At 42.7% G+C, this 16734-nt stretch overlaps 1 protein-coding gene across 1 annotated transcript; it reads right to left on the bottom strand.

The window, feature by feature from the left end:
- Positions 1-926: 926 nt before the first annotated feature.
- LOC309581136 (chymotrypsin-like elastase family member 2A) lies at positions 927-12886 on the bottom strand (the record flags this gene model as incomplete). The annotated part of the gene is made up of 13 exons (XM_082295581.1): positions 927-983; positions 1436-1558; positions 1712-1849; positions 2368-2459; positions 3400-3574; positions 3820-3954; positions 8984-9136; positions 9259-9404; positions 10091-10227; positions 10951-11079; positions 12000-12097; positions 12520-12608; positions 12844-12886. The coding sequence occupies 13 exons, from the start codon at positions 12884-12886 to the stop codon at positions 927-929; spliced, it is 1515 nt and encodes a 504-aa protein (XP_082151707.1).
- Between the last annotated feature and the right edge of the window lie 3848 nt (positions 12887-16734).

Here is a 16734-nt window from a genome sequence, read left to right as displayed (position 1 = left end):
GTCTTTGACTCCGCAAGGAGTCAACTTATACGAGCTTTTTCAGTTGTTCTTCTAATAGTCAATTAAAAGACAAAGAGATACTCCAACCAACTTCCTTTGAAACTCATAAAGCTACTTTATTTTAGGAAAAAAAGAAATTATTAAAAAGCAAGACCAATTGCAGCTTTTCAAGCTTGACTTCCTCTTAAATTCACACCTTCATTTGTGTTGCCTTTTGCAACCATTAAGGACTGCCTTGCCTCCTTTAGAAAGAACTTTAATCTGCTAAATCTCTCTTGTGCTCTACATGAACCTGTCAGTTGGCAGAAGAGACAGACCAAATCCTGTCTCCCACACTTGTGCTCCTGTTCCCACTTCCTGGAATTGCTAAAAGAAGGCAGCAGGCAGGATGGGGTTCATGAGATGTGCAGCTCTCTTGTAAATTAATTGAACTCTGCACAGAGTTACGAATTGCCAACATGCGAAAGTAATTGTTTGCTTTGATTTCTCTGAGTCATACGTAGAAGAGGAATTTACTGCTCATCACTGCAGAGACTCTTCCTTCATCAAGGAAAGAAAAGCAAATTTCAGTTTAATGGGAAAGTAGCTTGTCTTTCTCACATCTTCCATAGAGCTGTACTGCATCTTTGCCTCACCACCAATCCCCCTGGAGACTGATAATGGAAAAAATAGATGTATGGAGAGGACATTCCACTGTAGTGGAGAGGAGCTGGAAAGACAAAGTGCTACAGAAACTTAGTAGAAGGAATTCAGTGTTGTTCTCACTTCATTTGTATCTCTGAAATAATTATCCAAAAATATTATTACCTTCTCCATCAGGGTTTTGCTACTCCCTCTCCTACTATCTAAAGTTACATGTTTTGCAAGCGATGGTTCACTGGGGAGCTGTAAAGGCCAACCTGAAATAAGCAGCTTGCTGTAATGTATCAGGGTCTCAAAGTGCCCTCACTATTCTGGACTTTGATGGCTGCATTCTGTGTCACCTACAGGCATAAATCTAGAATGGCTTTAGTGAAGTGAAAGAGTCACACTGCTGTACGTCTTTTACCTACCAGTCATGCTCCTGATGGAACCCCACCTGCACTTTTGTTGCTTCTTGTTTTGAGACACCTTCCTAAATTCCTACTGGTGTTTTAGGTTCTCACATTAACACACTGGCTAAAAATAGCAATTGTGGCTAGGAGCAAAAAGAGAATGTTATTTAAAGGAGCTGTGTGTGCCTGGGGCAGTCCAGTCACTTCTTATACTGTCACATCTCAGCTACAAAACCTGGAAGAAGCTCATTTTTCCATGTTGTTTTAGTACCATGTGACCTGTGTTCTAAATTGGCACCTTGGTCACCTTCCCCCAAAGCAGGTAAGCCCAGAGAAGGGAGGTTCTCCTGGAGACTCTGTTGGGAGCTGTGGTGAAAGCCATTCCTCTGCTTTTGGCTCACTCCATGGGTGACACTCTCAGGGCTCCAGTCTGGTCTAGAACTCCGTCGAGTGTGAGTGTCCAGGCTCAGCTCATCCCAGGACATGGCAGGGCTCTGTGCAGCTGGAGCTGCTCCCACACCAGCCTGTTGACAGAGAGAAGCACACATTAGAGCTGTGTTTGCACAAAGCAGAGCCCTCTGCTTCCAGGGCAAAGATGCAATTTCCACATGTCCCAGTCTGTAGTGAATGCCTTGTTGTCTAGGAAGGCTCCCCCAGCCAGATGTTCACCTCCTTACTTGTTGGAGAGATCCCTGGCTACTTTCCGTCTTTTTTTTCTTGGAGATTGTTGGATTCCAGTGACACACCAGGCTGTCATTTTGAACACTATAGTTCTTGTTTCCAAGAAGCCAATAGGTTTTCATTTTCCCTTTGCCCTGGACAAGAAAAGGAGAGAGCAGAAAACAGCTGTTTTCATGGGATATAAAGCAGAGCAGGGATCACTATAGCCAGAGCTAATCCCTGTCCTGCATTTGTTATCTCTTTCTCTCATAAGTGGATGCTGATCAGGGAAAGAATTCTAATTTATGTGCAGTTTGGGTGCTAATAATCTTTTCCGTTCAGAGGTCACTGCATTGCTGATCACTGGCAGTGTTGCTAAGGCTTTAAAATCAGCCTTAAACCCATGTGTCTTTGAATCCTAACACTTTGGGCCATACTCATGTAGTTCCATAACGGTGCAGACATAGCAGCCATGTTTCCAAGCACACAGAACACTTTTTCATCAGCTTTGAGGAGTAATGTGCAGCCACTTCCAAATGAATTAGCAAAAGAACCTTGGGGACACACTTAAAAGTTGACTTGCTCTTCAGAGAAAAGCAATGGCCAGATCTATCATCTCCTTGCTATCCCATTAAATGCCTTTATTGTTGTAAAATTATAGAAAAACTGTTACCTTGACTTCAATTTCTCCTCTCAGTTCAATTTCATATGCATCATCTGTGAGAAGGGCTTCATATGTAGCAGAACTGATGTGGATCTTCTGCGCTAGGATTCAGAGCAGAGCAGGAATTAATGATTCCCTGAATCCCAGAGACTACACACCAGCCCTCCTGCATTTATCAGCCCAGTGTTTCCACCTCCTCTTTTGGCATTAAGGTATGTGACTCTACATGCCCATCCCAATCCACAAGTTTCTCTTGCCTCTTTGGTGCATGTGCAGAGATACTGGGGATGGCAGGTCCAGGATGTGCTGCTTCCTTAGATAGATGGTAATTAGTTCTCTGATGTGGGATGGTCCCAGAGAATACTCCTTCTCTTCTAGAGACCTTATTTCACACTTGACTGTGCCTGATGTGAGGGATTGTTTGGGGTTTTCCTTGCACTGCAGTGCCTTAAAGGTTCAGGGTGCAGGTATGGGTCTGGCTGGATGCCCGGATCCTGCCTGAGGCACTTACGCAGGCTGGTGGATTCCATGCGGGAAGCTGTGTTTACAGTGTCCCCAAAGAGGCAATAACGAGGCATTTTGTACCCCACAACTCCAGCTACACAGGGTCCTGAGAAAACACAAGGCAGAGAGACCCCAAAAAGAAGCAAATGGTAAGAAGTAGTAAGAAGTAAGTGCAGGGCAGTGTCAAATGCCAGCACCTTTGCCTGTCACTCTGTATCCTCAGAGAGTCCTGGGAACTGGAAGTACTCTGTGCATCTGGGGCCTGGCTGCACAGTATTTACTTAGTGAGAGAAGTCACGATTTGATTAGCTGTACCTAATTGATGCTGATATCACCAATACTAAATTGCTTCGCAGACCTTTCTACATTGATACATGCGAAAGTCATTTCACCCCCCTGCTGGAACCAGGAGAAATACTTATCCTGAGGTGTGGGGAGAGGCAGCGGCTTGTACAGAAATGCAGAATTCCTTTCTCCTCACACAACTGGACTGTGTCCTATTCTGTTTTTCTCCTAGCTTCACCTCAGCCCATGTACCTGTGTGTATCCCAGCCCGCAGCTCCAGTCTGCCCATTGGCATGTGAGGGATCACAACCTGCCGCACTGCTGCCACCAGATCCAGGGACATTTTGGCAATCTCGTCGGCGTGTTTGGTGCCATTCCTCTCTGGCAGGCCACTCACTACCATGTAGGCATCCCCAATGGTTTCCACCTGATAGGAAGGGGCATGTGTCAGTTAGTGGCAGGCACTGAGCTTTCCTTTGGAAAGAAAATCAGAATAAAATCTATTTTAGCTGTCCAGCACTTGCCAAACTGTGATGTAGTCCCTGTACAATGGCAGGTCTTGTATTTAATGTATTTTGGCCTCCTGGCCTGGGGTATTTGATATTCACCAGAAGACAGAGTAAGAAAGATTTCAGCAGCTTCCAGATTCCTTTCCTGTGGGTTTGTACTCACCTTGTACACATCATAAGACTCAATCCTGGTGTCAAAGCAGACGTACAGATTGTTGAGCATCTCAACCACTTGCAAGGGAGTGCAGGAGGCAGCAATGCTTGTGAACCCCACAATGTCCGAGAAAAAGATAGTGACCTGTTACAGGGAGAAGGAGAGCATGAAGCCAAGGTCTCTAGGCAACAGTGGTGAAGCCTTTGGAGAGTTTGGGGATTTGTGAAATTCCAAGCACAACAGCCTAAGGCACAGGCTGCACGTAGAACCAGTCTTGCACAGCTCAGTAGATACAATTCTAAATTAACAAGCTCTGGCTCTGAATTGTTTTCTACTACTTTGACAGATAAAATTATTCTTATCTCCAAAGTTTATCACCTGCACTTCTGTGAATACCTCATGCTAATGGGAGACTGAAGGTCAAATTCAAATGCTTTGAATCTTGTGAGCAGTGATCAACAGACTTCTTATAGAAGTAGGGTCTCGTTTTCCTTTAAAAGTGATTTAAACTGTGATAGGGATAAAACTAGGTACCCAAAAAACCTGTGAGATAAAATCTAAAATGCTGTCTCTGCTCTTGTTGAATTAGAAAATATTAACTGGATTTTGTTTCTCTTCAAATGACGTTTGCTATGATCAAGTAATTTACAGAAAAATACACTTTAAAAAAATCAAACTTTTAAAAGAAAGAATAGAATTGAGGAAGAGAAATGTGTGTTACAGCTGCTGGCAAAGAATTGTTTCTTCTCTGTGCTGTCTGAATTGTGTCAGTGTTTAAACTCAAATAGTCCTTGCTAATACCAATTAATCTAGAAGAGCCACCTTTTCACTCTCTGCCTTGGTTCAGCACTTTTGATGTCATGACTATTGTGGATTATAATTAATTGTGGAATTACAGGTTGTTGTTTTGATAATGACACCTACAGATTAAATGCAAACATTTTTTACTGTGTTTCACAGCTGAAAGGGGGTGTACAGGGAAAAACAGAGACTAGAATTGCAATTACTGTAGCATGAGGATTTGGGCTCAGGGCTGTGCTAAATTCAACACTGACAGCAGCAATTTTTTTTTTTCTTCCTATTTTACTAGGAGGAGACTCATTTCTTTCTCCAATGAACTCATGATCCAATAGTGCTGGCTGGCTGTTGTGGGTAGGCTCTTAAACACAAAGACAGTTTACCAGTATAGGATGTTTGACATCTAAAGCTATGTGTCTGAAAAATCTCAGCTCTTCTCCCTTTCCCATCAGCCTAAATGCTCCATAGCACATTGCACAGCTCTTTCCAAAACCCATTGGGAATATTTGGATTTCTATCCACACTCAACTCTGGGTGCAAACCCAGGATCCTCAAAACTGTGACAAGGTAGGTGCTATTTTAGATGAATACCTTTCTACCCTTGCTGGCAACATCCTTTCCATTTGCTAACCTGATCATAGTTTTCTGCCTCAACTTTTTGGCATTTCCTTAGCTGCTTGGCCACAGACTTTGGCAACATCTGGTGTAAGAGGTCCTCAGCTAGGCGCCTCTCCCTTTTCAAGTCCTCTGTCTTTTCCTTGAGGTTCCTGGCATAACTGTGTATCCAATCTGTCATTTGCTTGAAGGACATCAGTACAATGGGGTAAATGAGACAGGCGACCACCAACAGAGTGATCTTAAGGCTTATTGCAGACAGGATTTCCTTAGATTTCTTGTGCAGCTTTTCCTGCCCCTCCTGCAGCAGGCAGCTCTGTGCATAGTGCAGTCCCCTTTTCAAGGCTTCCAGGGACACAAAGTCACCCGAGCCCAGGAATGGGGTAAAGAAAGCGATTCCTTCATAATGGGTGAAATTAAGTGACAGATTGACATTATCTGTCCAGCACTTATGTGCAGTCTCTGAGGAGAAGAGAGCACAGCTCAGAGTGGCAAAATGTTGATGCAGTGTGGTTTGAAGGCTCATAAGTGCTGGCACTGACTGAGCTTTGAGCATGGCTTCTCTGATTTGGAGGATGAGTTTAAAAGCTACTGTGTCTGCCCAGTCAGGATTGTGTCTCATGGCTTTGAGGTCCTCATGGGGACTCCTGAAACGCTTGAGCAGTTCTGAGATTGCCCTGGACAGCACCTGCCTGGCTTCAGTAACCCCCGAGATATTAAATTTGTGTCTCAAGTCAGTTATGTAAAACCTGCAAATGGAGATTTTCTCCTCCTTGCATTGGCAATTCTCACAGTACAGTTCTGCTTCACTTGCTGTACAGAGGGAGTTTAAATTCCCCAAGAGCTGAGAATGGAATGATCTATTCCTTGTGTCTGCTGCTGGGAACAGCCAGCTGTGCCTTTCTTCCTGAAGGAGAGAGATGAGGTGAGCAGCCCAAAGGTTTTCACAGGAGGCAAGTTCCTGAAGGGCTTTGCCTGTGTTTTTCCATATTTCCAGGCTGTTGCTCAAATCAAAAGAAATGGCCCCAAGGAGGCTGCAGAGGGAGACGATGCATGCCATCAAAATCCTTTGAACTGTTTTTCTACCACCAGCATTGGAGGAGGGAAAACATCTAAAAAAAAAGAATTAAAAAAAATTAAAAAAACAACAGTGGTATTGTCTGATCCTGGGAGTGTTTCTTCCAGCTCCTGAAACCACAGTGGGATTTAGCAGTGATATTTAACAATTCCCATGCATTCTGAAACAAAGCACAAGGAGCATGCATTATCTGGATGCTTTTTTAAAAAATTTATTTTATTATATTTTGTTCCACCTGACATGATTTTAAAAGAAAAGCTGTATTTAAGAGACTGCCTCCTTGACACACACTGATCTGCAAAAACAGATGAATGATACAGTTTTTCTGTGAGAATAAAAGCTAATAAAACCATTTGCTGTAGGTTTTATTCTCTGTGATACTTCTCTCCAAATCTTAAGGAAGGCCATGAAAAGATGGGTTACTTATTCCCCCAGTGATTCCAGTGATCACAAACTGAAACTGTTGAATTTTTTAAATCAAACTTCCAGAATTTGTTCTTAATAGGCATTTCCAGATGATTAATAATTTCTGTTGATATGTTCAAATGAGCTCAGATGTTTTTTACAGTATTGCCTAAATATTTCAGAAGGAAAATTAATCACATTTCTGTTTTGCTTCAGTTTTTACCAAAGCATCTGTGCATCCAATTTTTACTGTTTGAGCTTCATGATTACCTTTCTGTCTCTCTTTCATGCTGCACATAGTGGACATCTATGCTCTATACAGCAAAGTGACCTCTAATGATTTTAATTTTCAAAACTATTATTCGATCATTTACAGTCTTAAATTAACGATACTCATGAAAAAAACTCAGGATGTTGTGCTGGAGCTGATGACTCCTGAATAACTGGGCAATCCTTATTTCCACTGATAAAGAACAAAGTTCTGCATAGTGAAGCTGATTGAAAAAAGCCCTCCTCAGATCCCCTGTTCTTTCAGATATAGGAAATCACACTTTTAGTCAGGCAAATAAAACCCAATAAAGCCTATTATTTCTCAGCAGAGGCTGATATTAAGCAAAATAAATTCTTGCTGTGCAGAATGGTGGTCAATGGTTGTAAAGTAGAAGAAAAGTGATAAAAATACAGTCCCCGAAGACGATAAACAGCCATGTTTTCTCTTATTACTTTAATACAATTTATGTTTAATAATGTATTTACTTTCAGTCCAAAGGTTAACATCTGAAAAATATCAAACTAAAAGGACCTGCAAGCCTGGAAAATGCATCTCTGAACATTTCTGTTCTCACAACAAACTTCCAACCTTTTGCTTACTCTATCTACTGCTTACCTTTGGGTCACCTGCCCTCCATTTGTAATCATTCCTTTTACTCTTGCAAACACCTAATATGTGCTGGGGGGAGAAGAAAAACACAACAAAAATCCACCTTGATTTTATACTGCCTATCTTCTATTAAAATGAAAGAATTATAAAGAGGGACTTTGATTGAGTACCGAGCTTAAAGTGGTGATTCTGCTTTGCTTTGCCAAAAATCCCTGTTTGTGCCAGCTGACAGTGACTGCTCCGAGCTCTTCACCTGAATGACTTAAAAACGAGCAGCAGGGCCATGGAGGAGACAGGTCTGCCCTCAGAGCTGGATCTTGCCCTTCCCCTTGCTGGCTCCGAGATCACAGGTGGTAAAACCTCCCTGTAAAAGCACTTTGCAGTGCTTCTGCACTCACCTGCAGGGACCTGCTGGCTCCTGTGCTGCCTTTCCTCTGGGCATCGCTGGCTCTGAGGAGTCCCACTCGCAGCCTCAGGGTCCTGCCACCTGCCTCCAGCCCTGCAATGCCTCCCTGTATCCTCCTCCCCGAGACCCCGGGGGTGTTTTGTGATGCTCTGACTCTTCCCACTGCCCACCCTCTGCACAGCGGGCTCGCACCTTCTCCCAGGTGAGGCTGGTACGCTCCAGCCCAAGGCAGGGGACAGGGAAAAACATCCAGCGTTATCCCCAAATACAGGCTCTGGTCTTGCCAACAGCCAGGAAGGAGTGACAGAGACACATGTTTTGTTTTCATGTTACAAAAAATGCTGTTTATTTCACTAGTGTTTGGATTAATACTTGTGTCGTTAAAAGCATAATTTCCCAGTTCTTTGTGATCAAAGGTGCCATGATTATGACTTTATTCAAACTGCTTTCCTTCTTGCTATCTCTCATCCAGTTCTCATTGGATTAGTTGGTTGCCATAACCTACAAAAATGTAGAACAAATGAAAAATCAGATCATGAGATGCAGGAATTTGTGAACAGTATGTGTTGTGTCCAAGTCGCAGGATTTAAATAATTGAAATAAGATTTTTGCTTCTCAGTCAAAGTTTATATTAAATTAAAATATATTTGACATTCCAGACTTGAGCTGCATGTGCTGCCTTTTAGGATACAATCGCAACAATCGGTGTATTGAAGAATGCGAATTTGAGTAATCACTTCTGAAATATACAGTAAATCTTTATGACTACAACTAAAGCTCTAAGATAAAGGGAGAATGCTTTCCTATTATCCAAACTTATTTAAATAAGTGAAAAAAAATTGGGTGTCTATTTCAGAGGAGGATACTTTCAGTTGGTAAGGGCTGAATCAAGAGTGATACAGCTCCCTTAGCAGGTGGCAGAAATCCCAGTGAGAGAACCCCAGCACAGCCAAGTGTCTGTGTTCTGAAGCAGCATCTCCCAGTGCCTCACCTGCTCGATCCAGCTGTTGTAGGCAGAGACCCGAGTGAAGACAGAGGGTTTCTGATAGTAGTTGCAGCCAAGAGAAGAGCCGAAGCTGACGATGCCGTGCACTTCCCACCTGCCATCAGCCCCTTGGCAGTTCAGTGGGCCCCCAGAGTCCCCCTGAAAGGAAGAAGAACGCAGTTAATGGCAGTCATAGCATGAGCACATCCTCTGTGGGGTTTTTAACCTTTCCTTCCCATCAGGCCTGTTTGTCTAAACCCAAGCCCTGAGAGTGGACTCACGTTACAACTGGAGATGATTCCATCCCCACCAGCGCAAACCATGGTGGGTTTCACTGTCTGTCCCCACCAGGAAGGCTTGGAGCAGGTTGCATAATCCACCACCAGCAGAAGGCCTTGCTGCAGGTCATCAGGAAGGGGTCCATTTGCTGAGAGAGAACAGAAACACAGAGTCATGGTACCAGCTGGCACTGAAGGAAGAATAAAACTGCTCTGCTAAATTTCTCCTGGGATCTGAGTACATTCACTCCAGGTAAAACACTCCGTAGGAGTGATATTAAAGGAGAAGCTGTATATATGTTATACGTATGAATGTCCCTTAGTTCCATTCTTTTATATACACCTTAATTTACTAAAAATTTGCATTCCATTAAAAAATGTTTTGTTGTTAGAGAGATAAAGGGCTACTCTTTTTTCAGAAGTTTGCAATTTACTTATCCCTTGAGGAATTGCCTCCTGAGCCAAGCTGACACCTCTGATGAACTCTCTGAGATTTTCTTTACTTCACATCTATTCCCTTATGTGTCTTCAGATATTCAGCAGGTGTGTTGGGATTAACACATGCACCTGTCTGCACACTATTAACATTTGCATTACAGTAGCTCCTAAAAGCTCAGTAAAGGCCCCTCAGGTGCATTACAAGGAAAATAAACTTGAAAGGAAAAAATCATAATGTGTGAATGAAGTGGGGACTAGTATAATAAACTACCTCACTACACTGAGTTTTGAGGGGATCTTGAGCACCATCAATAGTCTTTGCTGTCAATCTCAGAGGAGAAGGCACTTCTGAAAGTTTTTTTTTGTTCCACGGTTTTGCAAATGCCCAAGTACTCACTCTGCAGTCTCCCCCAGCCAGTCACATAGCAGGCAGTGTTGGAGGACAGGATGCTTTGGGCAGGGGGCAGGCAGGCCAGCTGAATCTGGTCACTTAAGGTGACATGCTCAGAGAGTTTGATCAAAGCAATGTCGTACCTGTGGTAACATGCACATGTTGGAGGGTGGGGGAGAGAAAGGAAAGGTAAAAAGGTTTGCAAAATGGATTAAGACACAGTAGCCTGAGTACTCAGCAGTTACGCAGCACTTGGCCTATTCAAAAGAGAAGCAAGGGAGCAAAGGCCAGTGCATAAGCAGTAAAGATTCCTGCACCCCAAAGCGATGGGGAAATTCACAGACTGGAAGGCTATTCCCCGCAGAACTGGCCGCTGTCCTGTTGGCAGAAAATTATCTTTTATAGGTTTTTTCACCAAAACCAAGCATATGTTAGGACTCACTCCAAGGACCTGGAACTGAGGGGATTTCTTTGTTACTGCCCTTAGCCAGCAGCAGGGCATAGGGATCCTTCAGCCACGCTGATAGTAATGATCAATAATTCTGTGTCTGTGCTGCTGGTAGGAGGGCTTCCAAGAGTGTTTTATAAAAGGTTTCATTCCCTTTCATTGTACAAAAGATATTGCACGGAACAGCTTCCTACCCAAGCATGAACATGCAAAATGGCTTCTGGAAACATTATTAATCAATAAGAAATTAATATTGTAACTCGTTTGTATTCTCTTGAGGAGGAAGGCACAAACTGGACACTGTAACAGGAGGCTCTAAACATGAATTTAATTGCCACAACTCCAGGTGTGCGGGATTCAGGCAGTTTGATTTTTACCCTCCATCTAAAAACTGAAAAAATACCTGCCACCAGCTTACCCATTTGCAACATCCTGTGGATTCCAGTTCTCATTAACAATTATCTTTTCTGGAGAAATTGCAATTGATCCTTCTTCCTCAGCGGCTAGGTTGTATTTTCCAAGAAACACTCGATATGTCCGAGAAGAACTGGGCAAGAAAAGGATGAACACTCAGTTATGCAGCTGCTGCTCAGGCATCTGCATCTTTGGCTTCTGAGAGATTCAGTAAGAATATCCTTGACTGTAATATCTCATCATAGGCATGGTGTGTCTGGAGCTGAGCCAGTGATTTGATAAGGGCAAAGATTGTGTTCTAGGCTTCATAATCATTTAATCTCTGAGCCATCCTCTCAACTCCTGCTCAAGGTTTCATTAACAAACTCAAGGTGCCTCCAATCTTTGCAGGATTCAGCTCGTATTCTTCAATGCAGTAACAATTCGGACTTTTTTTGACAGCCATAAACAGCTTCACTAATAAACAACTGTGTGATAGTATAATACGTGGGATTTATAATAACAACATGCAACCAATCTTTCATGTTTCATGTTATGATATTTGCTACAACTTAGTGTCACAATAACCATATGCTACCAGTGCAAAAGGGGTTGTATTTGTGGAAACAGTTTTGATGATGAAACATCATAGCTGTACCTGATCATTTCTTTGTTACACTGCCACATAATATGAAGAGTTTACTGAAAATGATTGGTATATTCAAAATATTTGTGATTATTTCCTCAGGGAGTGGATTTATTAGTTAATTTGTGGACCTCACTGACACATGTATTACAGAAACAGGCAACACAGCTGAATTTTAATAGCAACTTGAAAACATAAGGATGTTCATAGTTTGTTTATGGAAAATGAAGAGTACATAATTCAGGTAACTGGGGGGTTTTCCTCCTTTTACATTAAGAAAATAGAGAGATGTCATTCTCCTGACTTATAATCAAAAGACATGATGTGAAACTCAGAGCTTTCAACTGGGAAAGGGAGAACTGCATTGATACTGGTTTTCATTCATCTCTCGTGCTACTTCCTGGGTCAGATTTAGCTTCATTACTTACCTGATGCAGTGGGCAGCTGTCAGTACCCAGTTGGTGGCAATGAGGGTTCCTCCACAGGTGTGACGCCAATTGCCATTGGAATTGTATTGAAGGGAGGCCTGGGATCAAGGAACCAAGTAAGGCTCAGGCTTTTGCTTACTCATTTTTCATTGTTGTGCTTTGTTCCTGCACCCAGAACACAACTTGCTGATGGTGGAAGACTTTGAAGTAACAAGTTTCCAACTCCTTGGCACAGAAAAGCTTTCCCTCCTTCCCTATCATCCAAAGCTTGATTTTTAAAATATATCTTGCTTAAATAGCCCAAGTCGACTTAAAAAGAGAGCCTGCATTACCAGCAAAATGCAGCACATTCAGAGCTTTCTTAAAAAGACTGGAAACTTTAGGATTGATCAGATCAGTAGAGTCAAAACCTAAGACAGGTCAGGCAAGATGCATCAAATGGAATGTAAGAGGTGGTTTTGTTCAGTTGTGCTGTGCAGAGATAACACAGTTATTCCAGAGGAAGCACAGAATGACCAACCTGCCAGGGCCAGCTGTATGGTCTCGCATTTTCCCCTCCAACAACTCTGGATACAAGAGGTGGGTAAGCAGGAACCCCGCAGCCAAAGGCTAGAAGACATACAAATAGGATGTGTGTTTTGAAAGTAGGTTTTAAAAAATATCCATAAGGTATGGAATAGCACAGCACCCAGTTACTCTTTCAAGAGACCCATGTAATGAACTTCCTATGCTGTATTTTTTTCTGCTTTGATGCAGAATGTTCAATTTGTCTGAAAAATAGAAGTTGTTTTTAGATTTTAATTAACTTTTTATTTTAAGACTAAAGCAGAAATTGGACACGTACCTGCAGGTGCCAGAGTCAACACAGCGAAGAGGACTCCGAGCATGCTGCCAGTTCCTGGGTGCTACAGGCTCAACTCCACAAGCCATTTTATATGGTGTCCTTTATCTCTGGGACATATGACTTAAAATGCAGAGCTATTCCAATACCAATGGAAAACTTGTGTCATTGTGGGATAATTTTTTGTATACACAAGTTGCTAAAAATCCCCATTTAGGTGGACCTTGGATCCAGGCTATATAAACAACTTGGGTAAAAAGAATTCCAAATTAGTTGCTTATTATCTGTATTTTGCATTTCCATTACCTTGAAAAGTTCATCACAAAGGTGTTCACAGAAGGAAAATGTTAAATGAATTATTCTAACACTTGGTGGTATGTCAGCAGTAAGTGTCTGATATATTCAGACAGTGATAGATTCAGATGTGTTTGTGGGGTTGGATTAGTTGATTTCTAGAGGCTCCCTTCCCATCTTAATTAGTGTACAATTCTATGACTGCTTGGAATTTTATTTTGGTCTGGGGTCTGCTTTTGTTTTGTTTTGTTTTGTGTGTAACTGAATGGCATCTACTGCATTGTACTGACTGAAAACCTGTATCTTCGTTCCCAGATCAAGCTGCATGTGTTTTAGCATGCCAGCCTTCTTCAATAAACCAGACTGTAATCACTTTGAAGGGGAACATACTTCAGCCATACAAAGAACCAGCTGTCCATGATGAAGCAGAAATCCTGGTATGGTGTGGTGAATCAGACTCCATTCCTTTCCTATTTCCCTTTGTTAGATCAGCAGTACAGCCCTGGAAGAGAACAGGGTTCCTGCAGCATTGCAAATGAGCCTGTGTACACCCCAGAGCAGTGCTGACCTCTGCTATAACACACTGTGAGCTTGTTAATGAAAAAGAGCAAAGCACTTTGATTCACAGGACAAAGCAGGCAAGAGCAGGCATTTACACCCCTCCAGAGCTGTTGCCACAAAAAGGAAGTGTCTTAATTAATTAGTGACATTTGAGATCAGTGACTAGATATCAACACTTACCCCTGTCTCTTTTTTCCTTTTTATCTTCTACTACAGAAACTTGCTATCCTCTGTCACCTTTCCATCCACCAACCACTGAAAAACTGTTGCTGCTTATTTGAAAAACAAACATCTCTATCCCCTAAGTTGGGACACACATAATGAACAAACTTATTGGAATGAAAACAAATATCATAATGCCAGTTTTGTAACTAGAGCTGTGTTGTACACACAGACCAAACTAGGGGTTCAAAAATGCTGAAATAAATCTAATGTTTAATGTCAGGATTAAAAAGCAGCAAAATCCCTGATTTCCAGAGCTTCCATTCAGCGGTAGGTATTGTTTTGGATGAAAGATGCCTGGAGCACATATGTGGAAGGCAGAAATACAGAATGCTTTGCTCTTTTGTCTGCCTCTCAAGAACATATTTTCCTACCCAGACAATACCACTTGAGAAAGCTGCATTTTGAATTGCAAATTAGATCAACCAAGCCCTGTTCTGACATCTTGTAGTTATTATCTGACAAAGGCAGAAACCAGGATTAACAGTGCAGAATTGAGATTCTCTTTTTTTTCCCCATTAATTTGTTGGCTCTTTTCTTAGTGTCTGAATTTACAAGCTAAACAACATGTTATGCTGCTCAGTTTAACTTCCATGTCACTATCATTTTCACTGAATTCCAACTAAAAGTATAAATTTCAGATGGTTAGTTACTATTTTAACTTTCCTCATTTGTTGTGTGCTTGTAAACATGGAATTTTGTTTAATTCTTTTAGCATTTCTGCATTTCACAAATATAACCTTCTGCTCTCTTGCATACTGTAAAAATAGAGAAACCCTGTTTCTTTTTCCCCTTCTTCATGGAGGAATTCTGGAACACTTCTTTTGTTATGGAGAAAATGCTCCTAGCAATCATAATATATTTAATGTTGTCGTGGTTTAGCATAGTTTGGGTTTTTTAGTTAAAGAGGGCTCCATCAGCCACAGAAGTGATTCTTTGCAAAGAGGTGCTTACAGGTTCCTCTAGACGCAATAGAAGCAATCAACTGGCTAGTTTGAATATTGGCAACTTTTTAAAGCCACCTAAGAAGCTTGACACACCTCTGTGATCCACATGTAAGAACGAACAAATCCCGGGAAAGCTCTCTTGCTTCTGGCTTTCGGACAGGTAACTGGGCAGGGGGGCCCGGGGTGCAGCCCAGCGGGACCGGGCCAGGCCCTGCTCGGCGCGGCCAGGCCAGGTCGGCCGCAGCGCGGCTTGGCTGAAGATCTCAGCCGCTTCTGCTCGCTGGACACCCGGCACAGCCCCTCAGTGCGGGCCGGGCCGGCCAGAAGACAGCCACCCTGGAGCCGAGTGGCCTTGTTCCATCCGCGGCCCTGCTCCGTGCAGGCGGCCCGGCAGCGCGGCTCGGCCAGGCCGGCCCTCGCAAGTGCGGCCCGGCAAAGATCGTGTGACCACCAGCGAGAGGCGAATTCCAGCTGCATGGCCCGGGTGAGATGAACTCTCTTAGTGGTCTAAGATTCTCCAGAACAGATGAAGCCTGCAGACATCAATCCTCTCCCGAGTCAGAGGAAGAGGAAAGGTGAAGGCACGTGAAGCAAACACCATAAAGACACCCGAGTCAGTGAAGAAGGAAGAGCTGAAACCCTGAGAGAGGCGAAAGAGGAGATGCTTCAAACCTAGAAGCTGAAATTCTGTTGTAAAGCTATGGTGATGGACTATGATACATCAGAGTACCCGTTGTAATTTCATGAAGCATGGGGGGTGGAGCGTTCAAATTGCAATTGTGAGCAAAAGCACCTGTGCTGAAATAAGCAAATGAAGTAGATGTGATTTGATGAGAAGCTTGAACAGAGAGAGAGAGATGAAGTGATGAAGACCCTTACCTCTCAGGGAAAAAGAAGAAGACCTCTGTTCCTAGAGATGAACATGCTCCCAGAGATGGGTGAAGAGAACCTTTGCTTCTGAACAGCTCAACCTTAAAATGGTACCCCATTAGCTCAAGACTGGACCCTCAAAAACAGTTGTGGGGAAAGCTGTAAGTTGAGGGAAGGGACTTTCACATGTGAGCAGAGAACCAACCCGGGTGGCTGTCTTGCTGTGACATTGAAGCCATGAGAGAACTGTTTCTTGTGGAGATGTCTCCATAGCATGAGCAAGAGAGACTCCTCCCCCTAAGTGAACTGAAGAGATTATTATAGAGGTGGTAAACTAACTGAAAAAAAATCTCAAGGGTTGTCTTTTTACGTTGTCAGTGGGAGAAGGGAGAAAGGTGGGGGGAAGAGAAGTGTTCTGAAGATTTAGTCTGACTTTTTTTTCTTTCTTTTAGGTCTGTTAATAAACTTCTTTATATTCTTTTAAGTTTTGTGCCTGCTTTGCTTTCTCCTAATTCTTATCTCACAGAAGGAAAATTAGTAAGTAATGGATATTTTGAACCAAACCACTACAAATGTAAAACCCTCTCAAAGCTGTTTTGTTTTTTGTTCTATTCATGCTTTATGTGATGATAGCTTATCCATCTTTTCCAGGCCTAAACAGTCTTCCTTGGACTCCGTGGGCATCATGCTGCTGGCAATTCTGCCAGGGAACATCAAATGGCTCGGCCTCCAGCTGATACCATGGTGGCTTGGAAATAGCCCCCTGGAAGCTCTTATCATCTTCATGCCAGATGTTTCACAGAAACTAAGCAGCTCATGGAACTTCAGTAAGAAAGAGAAGGAGCTTCTGATATGTTCTGTTAAAGCAGAATAGCAAATATCTCCTTAAATACACAGTGTACCTGTGTACAATTTATAATGGACTCTGTTGTTTCCCTGTCTTTATTCCCCTGAAGGGCAGTAACTCTGCTATACCAACTAGTAAATGGAATTGTCTGCA

Source organism: Coloeus monedula (genome assembly GCF_965178545.1).
Source record: "Coloeus monedula genome assembly, chromosome: 22".
NCBI lineage: Eukaryota > Metazoa > Chordata > Aves > Passeriformes > Corvidae > Coloeus > Coloeus monedula.
Note: the sequence above shows the minus strand (reverse complement) of the source record. Positions and strands in the feature narration are given on the sequence as shown.